Source organism: Cebus imitator, unplaced genomic scaffold, assembly GCF_001604975.1.
Source record: "Cebus imitator isolate Cc_AM_T3 unplaced genomic scaffold, Cebus_imitator-1.0 Scaffold137, whole genome shotgun sequence".
Classification (NCBI taxonomy): Eukaryota; Metazoa; Chordata; class Mammalia; order Primates; family Cebidae; genus Cebus; species Cebus imitator.
The window spans coordinates 3,466,133-3,490,800 of record NW_016107452.1 but is presented as its reverse complement, the minus strand read 5'-3'; the positions used below and the strand labels follow the sequence as shown (position 1 = coordinate 3,490,800).

At 47.7% G+C, this 24,668-nt stretch overlaps 1 protein-coding gene across 1 annotated transcript in view; it reads left to right on the top strand.

Moving 5' to 3' along the window:
- The window catches only part of CDYL2 (chromodomain Y like 2), a 209,753-nt gene extending 186,002 nt beyond the window's left edge, over positions 1–23,751 (top strand). The window contains exons 4-7 of the mRNA XM_017541852.2: positions 1,065–1,237; positions 8,853–9,063; positions 13,461–13,604; positions 17,151–23,751. Coding sequence (XP_017397341.1) covers positions 1,065–1,237; positions 8,853–9,063; positions 13,461–13,604; positions 17,151–17,309 — 687 coding nt within the window. The 3' untranslated portion in view covers positions 17,310–23,751. The remainder of the gene's footprint in view (positions 1–1,064; positions 1,238–8,852; positions 9,064–13,460; positions 13,605–17,150) is intronic.
- Positions 23,752–24,668: the final 917 nt, after the last annotated feature.

Below are 24,668 nucleotides of genomic sequence, written 5' to 3'. Positions count from 1 at the left end.
AATTTTTTGTATTTTTAGTAGAGACGGGGTTTCACCATGTTGACCAGGATGGTGTCGATCTCTTGACCTCGTGATCCACCCGCCTCGGCCTCCCAAAGTGCTGGGATTCTTTTTTTTTTTGAGATGGAGTCTTGCTCTGTTGCCCAGGCTGGAGTACAGTGGCATGATCTTGGCTCCCTGCAACCTCCGTCTCCTGGGTTCAAGTAATTCTCTACCTCAGCCTCCTGAGTAGCTGAGATTACAGGTGCCCACCACCATGCCTGGCTAATTTTTGTATTTTTAGGAGAGATGAGGTTTTATCATCTTGGCCAGGCTGGTCTTGAACTCCTGACCTCATGATCCACCTGCGTCGGCCTCCCAAAGTGCTGGGATTACAGGTGTGAGCCACCCTGCCTGGCCATAACCTGTCCTTTCATTTATTCTTCACTGTAGACCTTGAGAGTGGATATACCCTCTAGATGCGGACATTGAGGATAAATAATCAGCATGGCTCAGGTCCCATAGCTAGTGAGTTGCAGAGCCAGAATTTGGACCAGGGGCCTGGAACTCCAGTGGGACATTAAACCCAGGTCTGTATCTGATTCCAGAGCCCACATGCATGTGTTACCTGCAAGCCATGTGGGGTATTAGCTGAATGAAAGGTGAGCAAGGATGTATGATCATTAAATTGAGTCATCTAGAGATGACTTATATCCCTCACTTGGGTCGTGCACAGACTTTTTCCACATCTTACAAAGGGCTAAATAAGCAAATGCCAGAACAAGATTTGCAGAGATTTACCAGGGATTGAGCGACTCCAGGCCAGGCTTCCAGATCCGCAGCCATTGACCACACTGCCTCCTTATTAGCACTCTTCTGTCTGCTCTGGGGATGGTTATGATAAGTGCTTTTCTCCTTCCTCTGGACTCATGCTTGTGTTCAGGGGAGGCTCCCTGCACAGGCAAGAAGCAGATTTGCTGGCTTCTACCCTCAGGGGGTCAGCCCTCTGGGTGTCTTGTGGTCCGAAAGCTCCAGGCTTACAGGATAGACGCTTAACATCCCTGCAAATTCATCTCTGCCTGCAGATCATGAAAGAAGTCCGGCGGGCTCTCTGCAACGCAGCCACGGACGACAGCAAACTGCTGCTCCTCAGCGCAGTGGGGAGCGTGTTCTGCAGCGGCCTGGATTATTCCTACCTAATTGGCCGGTTGTCCAGTGACCGGCGGAAGGAGAGCACTCGGATTGCAGAAGCCATCAGGTGAGCTCTGCTCCTTCCTGTTCCCACACCCTGGGGTCCTGCATAGGATGACCAAGTAAAAATACAGGCTGCTCCGTTACATTTGAATTTCAAACCAGAAATTTTATTTTTAGCATAAGTACATCCTGTGCGATACGTGAGACCTGCTTGCATTTTAAAAATGTTGGTTATTTATCTGAAATTCAGATTTTAATTGGGCATCCTCTATTTTTATCTGTAACCTTAGTCCTGCCAAAATTAGGGATGCTTTGCCCCTCTAGGTTAGATCCCACTTTCATTCTTTTGATCAAAAAGATTGTATTTGCTCTCAAGGCCTGAGTCTAGTAGTAGCCGTGTGTTACGCACACTGTTTCCGCCCCCTGCCTGAGGGGGAGGTTGTCTGGTTGTTTCTGTGTCCCAGCACTGCCGCGGCTTAGCAATGGGCAAGTTGACGGAGGGGTTCCCTCAGCAGCTGTGTGTTTGCAGACTCAGTGAGGTACAGAGTATTTCTCCCTCTCTTAATGCCCCTAGGCAAAAGTTGGGATCCTGGGGGTGACATCCAGTCCCAACAATGAATACCCTTTTGGGACACTAAAGGGGAGTTATTTCCCCATTCTTTATCAGTATATCAAAAGCAAGTGAGTGTGATTTCTAGACACTACGGCTGTTTAGCTGGTTTACAGCTGTCACCCAATGTTCACCTAGACAGGGCTGCTGTATCTTGCTTAAGAATTACACAAGTCACAATTCAGGAATGCCTCTGGTCACATGAGAAGGAACATTTATTCCACATGGTGTCATGGCGCCTCAGGCCACAAGTCAGGGATTTTCTGGGGCCTCCAATCTCCATGACTCAGTCAAAGTGCCACACAGAGGGAGGCCGATTCCCACTTGGCTGCAGGGGGCTGTGAGGGGTTGCGTTGTCTCCAAGAGGTAACGCTGGGATGCTCTTGTGTGTGGAATTCTGAGTCCCTCTTTAGGGTGAAGAATCTACTGGGGCCCCTGCTCCAAAACACCCGTAAGTTTCCTGTTGCAGAATTCTTGCCAGAAGAGACACGATGAGCCTGAGCACTGTTAGGTGGAAAGGCGTTGTGGTTATGGGATGCTTAGGCTTCCTGGCTGTGCTCACATGGTTTGCGCTTTGCCTGGTTCCACCTGTGCCCTCTTGCTACTGCCTTTCCGTGTGTCAAAGGGACCGCAGGATTTCCAGCGTGCTTCTCTCCTCATGCATGAGGCCACCCAAGCCCACCCAGAGAACCGAGTGCCCATTTTTGTGACCCATGGAGCCTCCGTCATGGTCTTTATCTGCTTTATAAATTTCAGTGGAGGCATTAGCAGGATTTCCCAGGGAAACCTGCCTGAGACAGCCCCTCATTTCCACTGCATGCACACACAGCTCAGTAGCATGCAGACCCCTTGTAGTGAGTTGAAGTGTGGCCCCGAAAAGATATGTCCATGTTCCAATTCCTGGAACCTGTGAAGGTGACCTTGTTTGGGAAAAGGCTCTTTGCAGATCTAAGTTCAGAGTCCTGGGGTGAGATCATCCCGGATCGGAGTGGGCTCCAGACGCAGAGAGAACTGACTTCATAAGAGGGGACACAGACAGAGGAGAAGGTGATGTGACAGACAAGGGAGAGCTTAGAGTCTTGCAGCCTCAAGTCAAGGAGCTCCAAGGACGGCCAGCAGCTGCCGGAAACTGAGAGCGAGGCCTGGCACAGCTTCTCCCTCAGGACCACCGGGAGGAACCAACCTGGCCAACACCCTGATTTTGGACTTGTGGTCTCCAGAACTAGGACAGAATATATTTTGATTGTTTAAGCCCCCTAATTTGCAGTGACTATTCCCTGGGAAACTGATACAGACTGGAAGGAATCATTAGCAGCTCAAAGAGCCCCGGCTTTTCAGGCTGTCCTCTTAGGCAAGGGTCCATCCTGACCTCTACCCAGCATCTTCAATGGCCGCTCCTTCTGGTGGGCAGCTGTTCAACTCTGCTGGGGGGGTCTATTAACAGACGATCCCTGACAGCTGCAGGCAAGGTGCGACTCCCACGTCAGTCCTGGGATGACACTGATGAGGCTTGTCCCAGTGTGGGGTGGGGACAGGGGTCATTCCTGCATGTAGGAATAAGGATCACAGCTGGGTCACCATGGGGATGGAAGTTTAAGAGAAACAGGGTACCCAGGGGGTCAGGACTCATAATGGATTTTTCCAGAGCCCCTGCTGAATGATTCCTTCCCATGGTTTTGCATGCCCAGTCTCTCTGGTGAGGGCAGCATCTCCCTGGCCTGTCCCTGCCGTTTTGTCTTAGCTGTATCAAAGTGGAGGGGCAAAACCTTTTCTCCTGTCCCCATAGCCTCTACCTTTTGGGGTCTGCAGGGTGATGTCTGTGGATCTCTGGACTCCTGAGAACCAAATTGATGGAGAAAGAGGTTTCAGAGGCAGGCAGGGTTGAAAGCTTTACCTCTAGGAAGCTGTAGGAGAACCTGGCTGGGGCCTGGGGCCCAGACTGGTTTCTGACTTTCCCAGCCAGGTAGTCCAGGGGGCCCCAAAGCAGAGATCCCAAATAAGATGAGAGACTGAATGCTTTAGCCTACCTCTGGGGAAGCATGGCCAGTGGAATTCAGACATTTGCCATCTCAGCAGGCAAGTGAGCTCCCCTTAGGCAGAGCACAGGGCGAGATGGTAGATGCAGGAAGAATTCTTCTCAATGCTTCAAAGGGAGCAGAAGTTGCCAGTTCATGAGCTAGCAGGGATGGGGGAGTGGGAAAGGAGATGTCCCCTGCACCATTGGTGCCCAGCCCCGACAGCACAGGGAGGCCTGAGGGGGCATTTCCAAGACCCAGATGCTTGGCACCACCCCCAGGGGACTCCAAGTTATTTAGGCTGGGGCGCAGCCAGCACATCTTTGGATGTGAATCTTCCTTGGTGGTTCTCAGGTGCCGCCAGGGTTGAGAACACCCGCCTTGTGCTAACGAGATTTCTGCGCCACTGATTGAGAGCACTGAGAGAAACACAAGATTCTTATTTGTATGCAAGAAAGAAAAGGTGGTTATTAAGGAGATGAGGGTGAAGAAGGAGGTGATACAGGCATGGGAAGGGTGAGAACCACAGGCGAAGATGGATGGAGGTGCCGAAGATATGGCCGTGTAGAGACAAATGCCCCTGGAGTTAGAAAGAGACTGTGGCTTGCCCGTCAGCGCCAAACTCTTTTGAGGCATTTCCAGCTCTCCCAGCTTTGGAGTGTTCCTTTGGAGGCCACACTCTGGAGTTGGGGACGCAAGCGAAGCATTCTGCAGAGGTCATTGAGTGGATTTCCAGAGGGGCGTCCTGAGGGAAGAGCCCTGTCATTGAACAGAGTTTGATTCCTGCTACATGTTCTGTGCCCGCTCCTGTGGATTTTCTAGGTGTATTAGCATACTTACAAGAAGTCTCTTATGAAAGAACTTCCTTCAAAATCTAGCAGGGCAGAAACATTTTTTTGCCCTATCTCTTCTCTTGGGACACCCTTTTAGTAGGGCTGACCAGGCGTGCTGTGTGGCCTTGGCACCCCCTGAGTGGTGCTCTCACCTCCTCCTCATCCTTGCCTAAAGAAAACTTGTACACACGTGACCGGGACTGGTGACTGGGACCCATCACTCTGCAAATGTTTGACGAATGAACAAGCAGATTTGGGGAGAGCTCAAGATGTGTTCAGAAGCCTCCCTCCAGGATCCATCCCGAAGAGAGGCTGCCTCCTCTGAACTCGTAGGTGACAAGGTGGCTTGTTCAAGCGTGGAATTCAGGAAAGCAGTGTGGGCTAGCAGCTGCACACGTGGCACCTGGAAGCAGGCTGCCTGGGCCCACACCTGCCCCTATACTTGCTGGTGGTGCAGCCTTGGGTACGTCACTGATCTCTCTGAGCCTATTAGCTCATCCAGAAAATGAGAACAATCAAAGTGCTGGTACTGGCCTCCCTGGTGGGTTCGTAGGTTGAAGAATAGAAAGATACTCCATGTGAAACACTTGGGCTATTCCTGGCACATAGTACATACTTGGACTTACTATTACGGTTGTTGTCACTATGGCTGGTGCTTCCAGCCATGATTTCTAGCTAAGCTGATTCTAAGACAAGGGAGTGGGTGCCTGGACCAAGGGGTGGGTTAGAGACTAAGGAGTGGCCTGCTGGGGACCTCTGGGGCCCCAGGATGGCAGTCACTGTTCGGTCCTTTACGGGCTGACTTGGATCTGACCTTTGGCTGGGGGAGGGTTCTCCTCCATGGCTGTGGTCAAAGGGAGTGGGTAACTGGTTCTCAAGACAAATGCCAATTGCTCTGGGGAAAATTGAAACATTCCCGTGAGCAGAATTTGGCTTCTGGGTCTCCTGTAGCCTAGGAGAATGGATCACAGACCAGTCTGAGAATCGAATGAAGACAGTGTCCACCCTCCCCAGCAGGTACACTACCCATAGTGATAGCAGCAGGGATCGAGTGCTCCTTGCACGTCAGCCCTGGGCTAGTGCTTTGCATGCACCCTCTCCTTTCTTCTTATTCCACTCCTTGTGTGGCACAAGGTCACTGAGTTTCCCATTTTACAAAGGGAGAAAATGAGGCTTCAGAGACCAGGCAACTTGGCAAGGTCTCACCATTAGTTAGAAGCAGAACTGAGTCTTCTCTCTGAGTTTTTCAGAATCTGAAGTTCTGGCTTCTTCTGCCACATCCGTGCAGCCCAGCAGCTTTGTCAGGCAGAAGCCGCAGGGCTCGGGTAGAGCAGAGGAAGCTGCGTGGGCCAGGTCAGCCTGATGGCCTTGGACGTGGGGGAAGGTGGCGTACAGTCTTCCCCACGCAGCCCCGCCATTGCACCAGGATCAGATATCTGAGCTGCAGGGCCCGTAATGCAATATCCTGTTTGCTGTTGGTTCCCTGTGATAGAGATCTACAGCCCGAGGTGAGAGAAAGAGGATGGGGGTGGCCTTCATTAAATGTCAGGTGACATTTTCACATCAAGGAAATGAAGTGCGAGGCAGGTTGGATGAAGCAGGAGGGGCTGGGGTGGAGTGTCAGAGCTCTGTATGCCTGGTCCTCTTTCCCTTGTGTCCCTGATTCTCCTGCACGGATCTCAGGCTGGAAACCACAGAGTGAAAGGCTCTGGGGTCCTGCAGGGGAAAATTCTGGAAAGTCATGAGGACTGCAGTCTATTCCTGAAGGATGTCATGTGGTGGATGGAGCCGAGGTGGTGACAGTATCAGAGAAGCTTACAGGAAACCCACGACAGGGAGGCTGTCTTGACAGGCATGAAGCCCCTTTTATTGAAAACATCCAACAAAGGCGGAATGATGCATCCTTGGACTGTTACGGAGGGAATTCTGCACCGAGTGGAAGATATGGCTCCATGAGTCCTAAAGTCCTTCCCACCTCTGAGATCTAAGATTCTGGAATTGTATAAGGTCCCTCAGGAATGGGATGTTTGACAAAAATCACCCAAACCCCCTGGGATTGTGCAAAGAAGCTCATATCCCCTGCAGACTGCAAATTGCTTTCAGTGAAAAGCACATGCAAAAACCGGTGACCTAAGCTAAAACCTAACCATTGGGTTAGGAAGTTAGAATGATGCCAGGAGATGGGCCGCTGGAATACCAAGCATCCCAAGTCATGGAGTCAGGACTCCCTCTCTGAAGTAGTGCCTTTTGGGGGCCAGCAGGGACTGAGAGGTAACACCACCATCTCAAGCGGTGTGATGCCTCAAGCCTGAGTCAGAGGTGCATGCTTTCATGATGACTTACATAGATCGTAAGATACCTCCTACCCCAGCAGAACATTAAGCAGGCTTCTCACAGTTGAATCTGATCCCAGGACATCACTGTGATAACCACAACTTTTGGTAAGAGTTGGGGGAAGGAACAGTATTGATTGAGAAGGGATAAATCAGCCTGACATTTGTATTAGTTAAGTATTAGCTGTTGTAACAGATAAACCTCATAGATAGAAATGTACTTCTCATATACATAAACCTAAAAGAGGTGTCACCATCAGCCTACAGCTGTTTTCCCAATGGTGACTCAAGAATCTGACTTCTTCTATCTTGTGGCTCAGCAAATGTCTTCCAAGACCGCCATGCTCATCAAGATGAATGGGCTTGGAGGACAGCTTGGTGGGAGGTCTGGTGGGCACCTGCAAGTGGTACCTGTGGGTTTTTGCTCACGTTCTGTTTGGCCAGCACTTGTGGACTTGGCCACATCCACATGCATTCGGGGCTGCGAAATGTGGTCAGCCAGTAGACCCAGGACGAATAGGGAAAATAGGCTTGGCAAAGAGCTGGTTCATCATTGCCTCACCTGTGCAGCCTTTGCTCTTGTTCTGGCAGGCTCATGTATTTGTTCAGCAGCTATTTACTGAGTGCTAATTCCAATATTGATGGAAGCCAGGCAGGCAGACCTCTGGGTGTCCTGAAGGAGCTAAAGAGAAAGAAGACTCTATAAACAAGCAAATAATTAGTTAAGGTGATTGCACATTGTGACATTGGTGTATTCTAAGAACTCTCAAAGGCCTGTGTGGCTCGTGCACTATGAGCAGGGGCAAGAGATGTGAGGGAAGCCTGGAGAGGTAAACTGAGGCAGGCGAAGGTCAGACCAAGGTTATGGGCATTTCAATTTTAGTCTTGTGAGTTCTTAGAGTTTTCTAATCTCTCTCAGAGCAATGAAGGATGTAGACTTTACTAGACATCTTGGATCTTTCCTCCATGTCCAGATGAATATTAAAATTTTATGGATCTTACATAGCTACTAGGAAAAGGCAAAAAGCCCTCTGAGGCAAAGGAAACAGAGGTCATTGCTGATAGCTCTGCTTAATTAGTAAAGATACCTTGCTCAGTGCAGAAGGGCAGGGTGAGAAAATACTTCCCAGTCTTCTAGCCATGATTCTAGCTCCTGCCTACGGGTGGTCCAGTTTTAGTCAGAGCCATGCTAAAATGTCGACGGCCATCAGCATTTTAGAACCACCCTTGATGAGTCTGGCATCCCTGCAGGTAATTCAGAATCAGACCATCCTAGGTCTGATTTTTGAAAGAAATTTTAAATGTCATCAACCCCAAAAGGTACCCACCATTGAAGCATGAAGTCCCTCTATGGCACCACCCAACATAATCATCCAGCTGAATGCAAATACCTCCGGGAGTGAGGAATTCACACCCGACAAAACCACTCCATTCACCTTTGGCCGGAGATGTTAGACCATTCTTTCTCTCTTTGAGTTGAAATATGCCTCCCTGTTACACCTGCCGTTTGGTTCTGATTCTGCACCTTAACATTCAGGTTACTTCCTCAGGATATATACAAATTCTGTCAATATCCAGGGTGTCCGTATAACTTACTGCCCAAGCCATGGCTTTTGAGAGTGGAAGCAGATGGTAACTGGGTGCAGTTCTGGGACACGGGGCATGGACTGGGGCAATCTGAGCAAACCAGGACATGCAGCCACCCCGGCGGTACACCTCAGAAAACCTGACAGCTGGTGGTTCCGTGTCGAGACAGCGAGACCCTTGCCTGGCACCTCTCACCTCTGACGACCTGAGGGTGAATCACAGCACCTGGGAGAGTCAGAGATTCTGGTGGGGCTTGGCAAGCTGTGGTCACCTGTTCAAGAGGGACTTCTCTCTCTCCCAGGGACTTTGTGAAGGCCTTTATCCAGTTCAAGAAGCCTATCGTGGTGGCCATCAATGGGCCAGCCCTGGGCCTGGGCGCCTCCATCCTGCCCCTCTGCGACATCGTGTGGGCCAGTGAGAAGGCCTGGTTCCAGACACCCTATGCCACCATCCGCCTCACGCCTGCTGGCTGCTCCTCCTACACCTTTCCCCAGATCCTGGGCGTCGCACTGGTAAGCCTCCTGTGATTCCTGGATTCGGGCCCCACAGGATCCTGCCTCTGCCTTGAGTTTAGGGTATGGCTCTTCATGGGGCTAGAAACCCGAGGGTGTCGTCAGCTTGAGGATCAGCCGGGCTGCCTCAGATCCTCCACGCCGTCGGGGCCGGATGGAGTAGCCTGGCTTGAGAAGATGGCGCTGAGGTCAGTGTATAGATGTGCACTCTGCATGCCGTCTCAATTATTCCTCACTCCAGCCTCCTGCAGGCATGTCTTAGGGTCAGCTGGGTGCCGTAACAAGGTCTCAGTGGCTTGAACAACAAAACTTTCCTTCTTACCCTTGCGTGGCCCAGCATAAGTGTAGGAGCCACCCACTGTCTGGGGCCCCAGGTGCCCCCATGCAGTAGATGTGCCCTCACTTCCAGCCAGAGGGAGAGAAGGGGGAGCCAGAAGCATCATGCAGGAGGGCTTCATGGGCCAGGCCTACAGGGGCATCTTCACCCTGCTCATGTGCCGTTGGCCATGATTCAGCCTCTGGCCACGTGCTCCTGCGAGGGAGGCCGGAAGACGTAGCCCAGCGCATGTCCAGCAACAGGAGGGAAAGGATTCAGTGAACACAAAGCAGTCTCCACCCCGTGTGGAAACGGATGAATTTCCATCTTACAGATGGAACATTCAGCTCGGAGAAGTTAGCCATGTCACCAGGTGCGCAGACAGAGCTGCTGTGCATTGGAGGCAGCAGAGCCCACTGTAAGCTGTGGTCAGATTCTGCACCAACATCCAGAAGCGAGTCGGGACAGGGGAGAGCAATGATGACAGCTAGCACGTAGGAAGCACTTGCTGTGTGCTGGGCTGGGCTGTCAACGCAGTCCACAGCCCTGTGAGGCAGGACAGCTGTGATCCCCATTTTGTGGATGTGGAGACTGAGACTAGAGAGGCTTAGTGGGTTGTGTAAAGGCATGCAGTGGTAATCCCAGTTGTGGGATTTCAGCACCAACAGGCTGGTTCCACTGTCTGTGCTCTGAGTGCAGCCTGTTATTAAATAGGTCCCACAGCTGAGGGGTGAGTCTGAGATTAGCTGTCAGGACCAGGGAGGGGTTCAGAATGTGTAGCTGGTCCGTGTAGGTGTTGGAGGCACCATGCTGCAGAGTCTGGACTTCCTTTGATGGCTCCTCCCATGTGGACTCTATAGAATTCTCTGCTTTTCAGAGTAACCACGAACTCTGAACTCAGTTCTGATGGGCTCATCCTTGTTTGATAAGCATGGGTCCAAGCTGGATCTCAGAAGGTTCTCAGGGAGTCCCCTCCTTCTGGCCCCCTCTAGCCAGTCATCTTCCTTTTTCCCTCCCTTTCTTCAAATGCTGCAAATCTACCAAGTGCCAGACTCTCTGCACCCACCAGGAGTCCAGGGGAGAACAAAAGCCCCTGATCCTCAGATCTGTTCCCCAGCTCAGTGTCTTGAAAGAAGGTCCCACCTTGTTCAGAGAGGACCCCTTTGAGGAGGTGACATTTGAATGGATGCAAGAATTCCAGGCAGAGGATGCATGAAGGTGCGGATGGAGAGGGGAGTGGGCCTGGCAGGCCCTGGGTTGAGGGTGGTCAGGTCAGTGGGGCCTGTTGAGGACGGTGGGGGGAGGGCGAGGGACAAGGCCATGGCAGTGTATATGGCTGGCCCCTGCGAGCCTGGCACACCAGGGAGGGTGCTGGGCTCTCTGTGTCCCAGGTACTGCCAGGTGTCTACTGGGGCGTCTGCCAGCAGACACCTTAGGTCACAGGAGACCTCACAAAACTGTCAGAGAAGCACGTCCTAGGTGACGGAGTCAAACCCGGAACCCCAGAGGAAAGGCCGAGTGCTGCCTCCCGGGCCCTGCGGACTTGCTTCTTCCAGCCAGTGGTGGCCCCACGGGTATTGTGAATTGTTCCTTTCTAGGGAGAGACTCTAGGATTTCTTGTGATGTCTTGATTTTATTGGAGGGTGAACACCCCACCTTTGGCATCGCTCTCATGCTCTTGAGGCAGTGCCGCACTTTCTCAGGACTGTGACTGTTGCATCTGGGCACGCACCTGTGGAAGGGTGGGGCTTTTTACACTGGATTTCTTCCCTGTCTTCCTTTGCAGTTCCATCTCCCGTTCTTTTCATCAGAGGGCCTGCAAGCCCATTTTTCTCATCTCTCAAGTCCTGCTTTTATTCCAATTGGGTGGCTGATAGGCAATGTCCGTTTTCCTTCCTTAATATTCCTCCTTGTTCCGTTTTGAAAATGACATCACCAACCATAACAAAAACAGCAAATTTCTGCTACCCCTTCTGCATATACGAGGCCCTGTTCTAAGCACCCCTCAGTTAATCTTGCCTCTGTGCTGGGAGCTTGGCGCTATCATTATGCCTCTTGGATGGCAGAGAAAATGGAGGCTTTGTGACATTAAGTGACTTGCCCAGAGTCACGCATCAGTGACTAAACTGTTAATGTTCTTGTTTTCTTAGCTCTAGAGTGGGTTGTTTGTTAATTTTATGAGCCTTCACCAGAGTCACCCTACCTCGACCCAAGAATCCCCTTCCTCTCTGAGTGCTTATGTTTCTGGATAATACTCCTAAGTTCTCTTGAAAGAGAGCACTACAGAGTGTGGTATCTGAGGGGTGGCCAGGAGCCTTTCTGTACGAATGGAGGCCTCACCTTGTACCTGGCACCTGCCAGGGAATAGCTGCCAGTGGATCTGAATCCAGGTTCACTGGAGAAGATATGGCCAGTTGCCACTTCTCCCAGTGACCTTCTACTAAGTTCGTTTGACTGAGGTGTTCCTCAGAAAGCATCATGGCCTTTGTTTGTGTTCAGATCTGTAACCAAGCAAGCATATGCTAAGGCTTAGTATCAATATAAAAGATTGTCCTCTGGTGTGGAAGATTGTCCTCTGGGTCATCATGACCCATCAGTGACAACCAGGACTAAACAGGGGGTCATATGTATAGCTCTGGAGGTCTGAGAGTGCCTGGCATTTTAACACCATCCCAAAAGGAGCTAGCACATAGAGGCAGGAGAAGAGAGTGTGGGGAAGCAGGTGGATGGCAGATACGGAAGGTGTTGTCAGCTGTGTGGACTCTACCACCTGGATGTGACCATTACGCCCTAATTATCAGTCACCATCTGCAAGTTGCAGCTTATTAGTACCACGTTCTCCGTCTGTGCCTAGGACCTCATCTGTGTAGCTCCTCTCAGACCTTATATGACAGCTGCAAATTTCAGAGCAAAAGGAAGTTCTCTGGGGAGTGTGGTACAGAGATAGCCCAGGTCACCAGCGCCCAGGGAAGGCTGGTCTCTGCCCTTCACGACTGGGCAGGGCCCTTGGTCAGCCCTGAGCCACTGGGAGAGACGCGTCTCTCTGCCTTGATATTGTGGTATTATTCAGGACCTTTTTAGCTGCCAGTGATGGAAATGCTTTAACCAGTTTAATTTTTTAAAAAGGAGCTTAATGGTTCTCCCAGCTGGAAAGTCCAGAAGTGGCAGTTCCCTTGGGGAGAATTCAAGTACCATCAGGTCTCTCTCTCTTTTTCTCCTTTTCTTCATCTCTCTCTCTCTCTCTCTCTCTCTCTCTCTCTCTCTCTTCCCCTATTTCTCCTTTCCTTGTGGCCCCACCTCTCCACAGGCAGGACACAGCTGTGAATGGTCCTTGGGCTCGCTGATGTTAGCCTTGGGCTCACTGTGACTTGCCCACAGTCGTGCCTCTGTGACTAAACTCTGTTGATGTTCTTGTTTTCTTAGCTCTGGAGGGGGTTGTTGGTTAATTTTATGGGTCTTCACCACGGACACCCTACTCTACCTAGGATGGTCTGATTCTGAATTACCTGCAGAGTTACCTCATTCAGAGATGAAGAAAGACTCCTCTACCACACCTGCAGCTAGAAACCCCCCTGGAGCTTTATTATCTAGGGGGAGCATCTCTTTATCCCTGGGCTGTTGTGGGCTGGTTACATTTCAGTACCAATGATATCATCATGGCTGGGTCTTGGGCTCTGAAGTGTACCCAACCCACAACCCATGCCCATGTGTCTGCCACCAGAAATGGGGAGGGGTGTGAGGCATGCAGAGTCACAGTAAATACACACCTCCTTTGGGGAATTTAACAAAAGCTGTGGACCACAGTAAATACACACCTCCTTTGGTGAATTTAACAAAAGCTGTGGACCACAGTAAATACACACGTCCTTTGGGAAATTTAATGAAAGCTCAGAAAAATACACATGGACACAAACATTTCCATGAAATTTCCAAATCTCGTCTGACCCCAAAATAAAATCAGGATCTGGAAGGCAAGATGCTTCCCAGAACAGGGATGGTTGCAGGTGGCAAGCCCTGGACCCTCTGAGGGACGTCAGTGGACCTCCAGGCCCTCAGTCTTTGCCTTCCTTTGCTTTTTCAGGCCAATGAGATGCTGTTCTGCGGGCGGAAGCTCACCGCCCAGGAGGCCTGCAGCAGGGGGCTGGTGTCGCAGGTCTTCTGGCCCACCACATTCAGCCAGGAGGTCATGCTGCGGGTCAAGGAGATGGCAGCCTGTAGCGCCGTGGTGAGTTCCCACGCCTCCCGCCTACTTGTCCTTATGATAGACCCATTGTACAGATGAGGACAGCAAGGCTCAGAGGGCTTCATTGACTTGCCAGCAGTCACAGAGGCAATAAGCAAAAGACCCTTTGCAGTTTAACAAATGCTTTTCCTCGGTATTGACAGCTTCATTCTGAGGTAGACAGTCAGCATTATTACAGATTCTCCATCATCTCTGGGCAGAGAAACCTCACAGGAGAGATGGATACTCTGGGGTAGAGTCACTGCTCTCAAAGTAATTCCTAAACACCCGCAAAAGCATGAAACATCTATAGCTTTCAAAGAAAGGGCAAATAAGGACAAAAGGCAAATAAGGACAAAAAGTATTAAACCCACCCAGAGATGACTAGAGAAAGCTGTACACGTGGGGCCTTTATTTCATTTCTTTTCCCTACCGACTGCTCGGCACATTTAAATGTCACTGAAGAGGCACTGAAAAATACATAAACAAATAACACCTCCGCAGAGGCACTGGTTTTTAATTAAGTGTTGATTTTATCTCATAACGGTGACTCGGAGCACAGCAGGGGGATATCCTGTGGGAAGGTGGAGACAAGGCCACTCCTGCAGCCCCGGGGCTGGCTCCAGAGCTCAGAGAAGCGTTTTGGGAGATTGAGACTTTAGGACTCTCTCTGTGCTTGAGAAACAAGGAGCTGCTGGGTGCATTTTTGGAGCAAGAGTTTTGCCCCTCCCTTCTTTCTCTCCCTTTGCCTGTGTTCACACCCGGCTGTCCTGCTTCTCCTCCTGGGCCTCATCCCATATTATTGGCACCCACTGTGTTTAAGCCCTGCCCCTGGCAATCTGAACAGTGCCATTGGGGTGATGGCAATGGTGGCGGGGGTTGGTCTCCACCTTGTTAGTGAACACTCACATGGGCCACGGGCATTGCTGATCTCTTCACATGAATTCTCTCTTAAGCTTGCTAATGACCAGGGTGACCAACTTGCCCCACCTTGTCTGGGACTCTCCTGGTTTTAGGACTGAAAATCCCGCAGTCCCAGGAAACCCCATTGTGTTAGTACGTTCTCACACTGCTGATAAAGGCATACCCAAGACTGGGTAATTTGTAAAGAAAAGGAGGTTTAATAGACTCACAGTTCCACGTGGCTGGGGCATCTTCACAACTGTGGTGAAAGGCACATCTTACACGGTGGCAGACAAGACAGAAGTGAGAACCAAGCAAAAGGGGAAACCCCGTATAAATCATCAGATCTCTTCAAATGTGTTCACTACCAGGAGAACAGTGTGGGGGAAACTGCCCCCATGATTCATTCATCTCCCATCGGGTCCGTCCCACATGTGGGAATTATGGGAGCTACAATTCAAGATGAGATTTGGGTGGGGACACAGCCAAACTGTATCCCCCTTAGTCCTGAGCAAACAGGGGTGCTTGATCACCCTGGGATCAGCTTCACGGAGAGACAGGTGGAAATTCTAAGCAGAGGAAGCAGCAAGAGTCAGAAATCCACGGGGAGCTTAGGTGGCAGCATGCAGTCAAGTGGCACCGGTGTGCTAGGAACCATGCCACTGAAAAGGAGGGTGGGAGTCTGGCCCGGAAGCTGCAGGGAGGAGTTTGGCCTGTGCTGTGGCAGGGGAGAGATGCTTAGGTGAAACCAGCTGTTGAAGGACACCTGAGCAGGCAGGGTCTCAGGACAGGGAATACTGCAAGGACATCTCTGCTGCCAACAGCTGTGAGTTCAGGAGTGCTGGGGGCGGTTCCTGAGAAAGGAACTACTCCACCAGAGTGAAGTCCATGGCCTCTAGGAGATGCTGCTCTTTGGGGCCATTCCAGGGGGAAAGAGGCAGCTGCGTCTGGCAGTTCATCCCACTACCTGCAGCCTCCAGCCCAGGCTAGGAAATGAGGCTGCAGCCCCTTCCAGCCTGCTGGAGCCAGGGACCTGCTGTCTTTGTGTCTTTCTGTTTGAAGGCATTTCAGGAGAGGCTGGTGGAGGCCAGCAAAGGATGCTCAAAGGCCTCACATCTGGATGTGCCTCTGCTGGAGGGCAGCAGCAGTGTGGCTCTTGGAATCAGCCAGACAAGGTTTTTTGCTCTTCTACCTTCCAGTAGTCAGGCAGCCCTGGGCCACTTTACATTGTGGAGCTTTGTGTTCTAAACCTGTAACATGGGGATAAAAAGACTACTTACCTGCAGGCTTATCATGAGAAGTAAATGAAAAAATTCAGGAAAAGTACTTCTCTTAGATTTTGTTGGTTAATGGTGATCATAGTGGCATTATTGTAGTTACGATTACAAATGTTACTACAGTCATTATTACTCATTACTATGATTAGTATTACTATTACTGCTATGATTTTTTACTCACTACTATGATTATTACTATTGTTACTATGATTATTGCTCATTACTATGATTATTGCCCACTGCTATGATTATTACTATAATTACCATGATTATTACTCATTTCTATGCTTAGTACTCTTGTTACAATTGTTGCTCATTGCTGTGACTATTATTACAATTGTTACTGTGATTATTGCTCATTACTGTGATGATTATTTCTATTACTGTGGATAGTGCACACTACTATGATTATTATTACTCATTACTATCATGATGGATTCCTGCCATCATCATGGTAATGAGTAATAATCATAGTATGGTAGTAATCATCATAGTAATAACACTGTAGGAATAAGACTGTATTTACATATGTCTGTATATATAATAGATACATAATATGTATCTATTATATATAATATGTATACACATATGTAATATATGTATATTATAATGTAGATACATACATATATACATATGTGTTTCCATGTATATAATATATAATTATATACACATGATACTATATGATGAATAATCATAGATCATTTATGCTGATTTATCATAGCTGTTGACAGCAGCTACTACATTTATAACCATGATTGCTATGATCATGATTACTCATTACTACAATTATTACTATGTGTGATGATTATTCATTCCTGTGATTGTTACTCCTTACTGTAATTATGATGATGGTGATAGCTGTAGTGTTACTTGTCACCACCGTGAGTACTACCACTGTAACCTGAACACGGGGCATTGCTCCTGGGGTGGGTTGTATGGATACTGTGACAACCACTTTTTCATTTCATTGTCTTACTCTGTGTTCTCATTGGTCCTTGAGTTATGGCTGACAGATCATGAAAATGAATCACGGGGAGGTTAAAGCAGTGTCTCCTGCATTTTTTCACGATGCCTATAGAAAACGACTCTGTGTTTGTGTCACCCTTGGGTAACAGGTAAGGCTCTAGTGGTCTGGGGTGATCTGGGCCTCACTGAGCCATCCCAGGGCCTCAGGGCTCCATGTCTGGACACATCCGGGATCCATTCACGGCCATGCTAGAAACATGGGATTGTGAAGGCCCAGGCTGAAGGAGGTAGCCTTCATTGGCTTAGAGTATGGGAGGTTGACCAGTGCCCCATGGGCCAGATACCTAGTTCTGGAGCAGAGTCACCAGTGCCCAGCTAACCAGGCCTGCCTATCTCCCTCCAGGTGTTAGAGGAGTCCAAATGCCTCGTGCGGAGCTTCCTGAAATCGGTGCTGGAAGACGTGAACGAGAAGGAATGCGTCATGCTCAAGCAGCTCTGGAGCTCCTCCAAAGGCCTGGACTCCCTCTTCAGCTACCTGCAGGACAAAATTTACGAAGTCTGAGGGGTCCCAGCTCATGGGCCCCCAACTTCCAGCTCTGCCCTGTGTTGCGGAAACCGGAGCACAGCGTCTGCCCCGGCCAGGGAGTTTGTCGAGGTGTCTCTTTATGCCTAGGGTTGTGTCCATTTCCTCGTGTCCTTTGGTTGCTCCTCATTGGTTTGATTTTGTGTAATGGGTGGAAAACGCAGCATACTTGGCCTCCCCCACATCCCTGCCCTACCTGGACAGAGAGCTCTCCAGGGCTGTATCTTCCCAGGGTTCCGCCAAGCACTGCTGTCCTTTCCCCACTTGCTGAAATGCACCATCACGGTCCAGGAAGGGGAAGACCACTTTCCCATTCTTCTGACTCAGGCTGTGTCTAGACAGTGCCTCTGACCTGGAGACTTGGCCGTCAAGGCTCTCTCTGGTTGTATTTAGATCAGGTGTCAGAGGACCACCTATCTTAGGGAATTTCCAGACCAATGAGCAAAACGATTGTGCACACCTGGCTTCAGTCTCCCTCCAATGCAAATCTGTGTGACTATTAGGGCTTGGTCTTAAAACCCAGTTGAGTGATTTACAAACCCAGATATTGTACATTTAGAAATGTTTTGTTAAATATATATTTTTAAAACAATGTAAGTGGAAATTCTGATAATTTATGTGTATTATATGTAAAGCTAGTTTTGCAAAAACAAACTACTAGGGAAATGTTTTTTCTTTCCTTGGACTTATTTTATTTATTTATTTTTGTTTATATATTGTGATGTCTGTTGTTCACACAGATACTATTTTCATACTGCCCTGGACCAAATCCCACACGAGGTTCGTGCCGTTGGGTGCATTCTAGCAATGAACCATGCAGAAAAAAAGTTCAGAAAGATGAAAACAGAAGGGTTTCTGTGGACAGAAGGAATAGCGCTGCACCTCTGTGTGTAAAACGGCTCTCAGCTGTAATAATGTAATACTAGTTCCTTAGGTTTGTCCTTAGGAGACGTCTTGGGAGAGTCTTCTCTTCCCTCTGCTGTCTTTAAGGAGATAAAGGACCCTTTCAGCCTGAATGATCCTGGAACAGACCCAGCCCCTAATTGTGTGATGTCGGGAAGGGGTGGGAATAGGCCCTACCTGGAAATAGCATATTGTCTATCTAGAGTAAGACTTTTTTCTTCGGGGCAAATGGCTGAAGTTGGATTCTGCAGTCTTTTGCTTCCATGTGATCAATGATTTCTGGTATTGGCCTCCCAGGGGGTTGGGAAAGCGTTCCCGCTCTGCTGAGCTGTCTGGAGGTCTGACTCTTTTCCCCCAGAAGCTGAAATGACCCATCTTTTTTTCTAGTTTTTTATACACATAAGGAACAATGACCAGGGATGAGACCTCCTTGCCCTAGTGCCCCTGGGCTGCAAGGGGCTTCCAGCAGCCGTGTTAGACCATCAGACTCAAGTCCCTGGATAAGCTACAGAAAAGGAAGGGTTTGGGGTTGTGGTTTTGGGTGGTGAGGAGAAAAATATAAACCTCAAGTTTAGAGCAGACAAATGAAAGGGGTGTGTTCTGCATGCGGTTAAACCATGGGTCAAGCAGCCAGAGAAATTTAGATTCTCAGATTGTCAGGATGGAGGGATTTTTTTCCCATTTCCCTCACAGCCCATGAGTATTCCTGGAGGCGTTTGGCCCTCCCCTTCTTCCCCTTTCCTGTTGGGTACCAGCCTTTCTTGGCCGTTCTTTGGAGAGAGTGGAATAAGCCAGCAAGAGGTGGGCACAGGTGGTGAAGGTGAAGCGGGCTCAGAAGAGAGTCCTGGTGACAGTTCTCTTAACTCTCTGTGGTCCTTCAACTTCTCCTCCAGGCGACTGGGTGCACTGGGCAGGGCAGGTGCAATATATTCGTGGCCCTGAGCTCTGAGTTTCAAAGAACAGGTTGATTGTCTACACTAGATCTAGAGACATGGTTTTTAAGCAGTGACCCTCAAGTTTATCTGTACTACTGGTCCTTCTGATGACCTTGGTTCCCTCCCTGCAAAACCTTTCTCCTTTAAGAGTTTGTGAGGGTCAGGAAGGAGGGGAAACCTCTCCTTCAGCCAGAAGAGGATGGAATTGAAGTCCTTTGCACCCTCTTTTTTGTCCATGTAGGATCCTGTAAAGACTGCAGACCTGCCCTACAGGGAGTTACTATAGGGAGACACATGCTTTTGCCCAAATGTCTGTTGTCACAGCTCTACCTGGATTCCCCTTGTCTCCAAGCTCTACCTTGTTTCCTTTGAGAAAGCAAATGTGAACTTGCCAAAACACTTAGTTGAACCTGGTTCTTGTATGTTGTGGCAGATAGTGTTTTCATACTGCTACATACATTCTTGTTCGAAAGAGCGTCCTCATTTCTGTTGAGCTTCTGACTGGGTGCAGTTATAGTCAACATCTGTTGATGTGGGGTCAGGATTCTCCTTGAAAATGGAAGGGGATGTTTACAAATTCCTTTAGATCAGTGTCCACCTTTGTTCCCTGCTTGAGAGAACCAGAAACGTTTCAGGTTTGGATGAGTTATCAAATCCAAACTTCTAAACATTTCAAGGATCTCTGATGATTAAGGCAGGAATATGACACCATTCCTAAGGTGAAATTCATGCTGTTAATTCCTAGCTCCTGGGTATAACAGGGTGGTGAAAATCTGTATTTTGGTGGTTTGCATTGTCAGTTCCACCCACGTTCAGGGTGCAGTCTGTTTGCTGCAGGGTAGACTGAATTTTTCACTTTTTGGGTAGTTGTTTTGACAACGTGTAGGCGAATTCCAGGTAACTTACAGCAAATCGATCTGGGATGGAAAAGACCAGACCTCTGATTGTGTCAGGGTTTATCCTAATACCTTTCCTGAGATAGGGCTCAGACTTGCGTTTTTGATCTTCCGCCCTAGGGCCCCCTCTCTATCGAAGGGATCATTTCTCCCTCTCTCCAGCATTTTCCCCTACCTTCTCCTGTAAGTCACTCCCAAGAGCCTGGGTGGGTCTTTAAGGAATTGCCGCTCATCTTGGCAGCACCGTCCTGCAGTTACCTTTAGGTTTGGAAGAATACTGTGGGTGGGCAATTGAGGGCACCTCTTTAGTCAAGGACCTTTCTAGCAGTCCGCTCCCTCCCGTCCGTTAGCCATGCAGTGGAACCCTCCTTCCCTCTCTGCCCCAACCCCAACGATGGCTCACTCCTAGCATCTCATGGGACCATCTGAGTTAACAGCCCTGTCCTGAGAGGACTTTGTGCAGAACATTTGTTAAGGTGGTCAGACCTCAGCGCCATCTGGAAGACACAGCCTAATGCTGATGTACTTATGTGCCCCTTCCAGCATAGAAGTAATGTCTGTCGGTAACGGCCATCAAAGTCACTGTCTAAGAATGACATTGGATAGCTGTGAGAAAGTAGTAGAGAATTGACTTAAAATATTATTCTTGTTTGGTATAGATTAAACTAGGAAATGTTCTCTCGGAAGCATGAAAATGTTTTTCCCATGTGAAGTTTAGTATAAGGATGGAAAAATAATAATCACAATAGACTTTGAACAATGCAACTGTATCTCTGAATATCCACATTTAAAAATAGCCTTCACTGAATGCTGAATTGCATTTCCCATTATTGTTAGTTTAAAAAATTTTGTAAACTTTTTTTTTAATTTCAAATTTAGTCACATCCATGAAATTTTCCAATCTAGTTTCTGTGGAAATTTTTTAACAGAGAGAAACAAATAGAAACATCTTCAAATCCTCCTAAGTGAATATTTAAATAGCAGAGTTGCTTATCTTCTGTTTCTCTGTATTCAGACACTTAGATCTGTTGTATATATTAGTCTAGACACTCTCACTAATATACACAGTATTTAAGAAATGAGATTTCTTAAGTATTTTATTTTATTGTCTGTAAATGGTTTTGTATAATCTTTAAAAATCTACACTTTGTAGATATTTAAGGGAAACATTTGGGGTTGTCTTGCATGTATATTTTTGTTGTAGTTAAGTGTTGCTTAGTTATTTCTGCAAATTTTGTTTGAAATGCTTACAGACTTTAATACAGTATATATTTTCAAAATATAAACTTTTATATTTCTGTGATAAGTTAGGATATGCGTTTTAGGCAATATTTTTCATTAATATCACTTGTTCTTTCGAAAAATAGCATTCTGGTTTGGTGCCAATTTTTTTCATTAGAATATAATGCTCTTATATTGTTGGAGAGCAGGTTAATCTTTTTTCGGAGTAATTGAGTTTGAAGTATAATTTCAAAATGTATTGAATTTGTGAATAAGCCTTACCATTAGGATCAGTAAAATTTTCAACTTTGCAACTACATAAGTAGTTTAAGATCTCCCCATAAATTCTCACTGTGTGGCAGTTGATGGAGTTTGTGAACAGAGCCTTAAGCTTGTTGTAAAAAAAAAAAAATGGTAATACGGGTTGTTTCCTCCATGCAGTGTAAGCCGTGCGGACGGACTGAATGCAGTCTGTAATTCATGGCCAGTCTGGAGAGTTTGATTGAGATGATGGCGGCAGGGACCAGATCGGCACCTTGGTGATTGTCTTTGGCCGTAAGAATGGACCAAGGACGGGTTTTCCAGAGCCACCTTCATACTGTAAACATGGTTTAGACACGGTCATAGGGAAGGCTGCTGGTCCATCATTTGTTCCGTACAAATGACATTTCCTGCTCCTGACCCTGGCAGTTGACCCCAGATTCCTTGTAGATGACTTGGAAACGTCCATTCTGGGTAAGGTCAGCACTCCTTGAGAGATGTTAACAGAGTTTACCTATGAGTCTTACTGTGTAGACAATCTGAAGTTGATTTTAGTTACACAATCAGCATTCCCATGTGTCCTCAGTGTCTTATCAATGAACTATGTGTACCAAGCCATACTAAACTGGAGTTTAGCAGGACAAAGGCAAACGAGATGTAGAACATAACGTATCAGCTGAATCTGTCTACCCAGGGCTGTTTCTATAGAACATAAATGATGGAGCTCCTTGGCAGTGTGTCTCCTGTGTTTGGGGTTTAATAAAACCAACTAAAATTTAGACTTAAAAAGAAATTATGTTTCCTTTTGGTTGCCCACACTTCAGTAGTTCAGGGCGATCCTATGGCTAAAATCAAGTTATTTGATTCATCTCTGGTACGTGTTTATAAAGTCAGCCTATCAGCCATTAAGATGGAGATTTGCTTTAAATTTTTGCAGTGTGTGTGGCAGTCAGAAAAACCCGTATCTAGTTTTCAGCATCAGTTCGGGCATTTTTATGGCTTAACCTTATCTCATTGATCCAACATCTAGCCTGATGCTGGAACTCTTAAAATTGACTCTTAGAGGTTTGGAGAGTGTAGAGTTTCCCATCTAGTGTTTAATTTGTCCCTGTGCCATTATTCTCAGCTTGAAGTCATTTGCCAATGTCGATGTTGACAGGATTGTGACAATATTGCCTTTCATAAAACCGAGGACCAAAGAATTCCATTATTGTAACAAAGCCTGAGTTTCATAGATTGTGGGCACATCTAGACAGGTATGTGTATGCTTGATGGTGCAGAGAAACTGCTCACTTCACCAACCTCATACTCCCCCTGGTTGGCCATACAGAGGGATTCGTTGTCATATTGAGAAGGCTCTGAAAGATGAGTTTCTAATTGAAGCTCACTATCTCAGGTTGGTGTTTCTGCTGTGTAGTCCCAAGCCTGTATCCATATCATAAAAGTGGAGGTCTGGCATTCCTCCAGGTTATCTGGCCAGTGTAGACTGTTCCATCTAAATATGAACCTTCAGGGTAAGAATTTTTCAGACGTGTCTATACTGAACAGTAGGATCCTGCATTTGCCAAATGTCTGCCTCCTTTCATTCTTCACTGACCCATTCTAATTCCTATTAGGTATGGGAAGAATTGTCTTCAGTTCGCTTTCCATTCTCATTCATGATGAAATCATTGATCCATTGACCAGTTGAGAAACGACGGATGCTGAAGATGTGGTATTCTATTGGTAAGGCTTATTACCAAGCTTCTGATAATGAAGCAGGCTACCAAAAACGTATCCAGCCCACCCTAGGAGTGTTTGGATTTGATCATGGATGTAGCACACACCAAAATCCACCGAGACCTTTGCAAAATTAGGCTACTTGTTTTATTTTGCCAGATTATCATGGGAGAGTCTTTATCTAGTTCTGAATATTTGTAAGTCTGAGTACTTCATAGAATTATAAAGCAGGTACAGCTGACCCCTTCTCACCATGTTGTAAATATTTACTGAGACTGGGTGCAGTACTGAGGGATAATAATCTTCTGATTTATCAAATGCTGACTGTCTAGAGCAAATTGTACACTCTCTTTGTGAATGGTCCTGTAACGTGTATGAACACATTTCTGGGTGCCTTAGAAGTTGTATTTTTCATGTGTGCTAATATGCAGTATTTATACATTGTGAGAAGCTGCTTTGAATAAAAAGGTTGAGACTTCATCTGCATTTCCTTGTGTTCCCCCTTTTGCAGGCTGCACATAAAGTTCACAAGTATGTACTGTGGTTTCTGAACAAAGCTTTTGGGGCCTTCTAGGGGTTGACACATCTGATATTTCTAGGTTGCACCTGAATTTGGTGCCTGTGCTCCCTAGAGACTACCCAGATCAGTTATTCAGGACGGCAGTCACTAGGGGCAACAGCTTGATGCCAGAACACCCCAGAACTGGGTGGGGGCACAGGAGTGATTTTTCGGGGGATTGATATGAGCATTTACCCATTCCCTGATATGCCCAGAATGGTTCCTTATACCAGGGCTTCCTCCTCAACTAGAGATAAACCTCTGTGGAGCTCGAGCTTGGACAATTCCAGCTGCCATGCATGGCTAACAATGATATTTGTCACTATGGACTTTCACAAAGTTCTTTCACATACATGCTCTCATTGCTTTGATCATCACAACATGATTCTTAGAAGTGTCACCCTGGTAAGGACCCCAGGTTTCTAAGGTCTGGCCTCAGAAACATTGGGAGGGCTGAAGAAAAGACTGACAGGAAGTCTTTCGGGGATTTGTGGTATTATGGGATTCTTGAAAAGGGATAAGACAAGCTCATCTATTCTTCCATCCATCCATCCTATCCATCTGTCTGCCTGTCCCTCATCCAACCATTCATTCATCTATCCATCCACCCATCTATTAATCTACCTATCCTCTTTGTCTGTCATCCAACCATCCATGCATCTGCCATTCTTTCATCCATCCATCCTGTTAATCCATCTGTCCATCATTCATCCATCTGTCCATCATCCTTTTGTTCATCTCTCCACCATTCTTCTATCAATCCTGTCTATTCACCTGTCTGCCCATCCTACCATCTGTCCATCTGCCCTCCTCCTACCCACCCATCTTATCCATCTGTCCATTA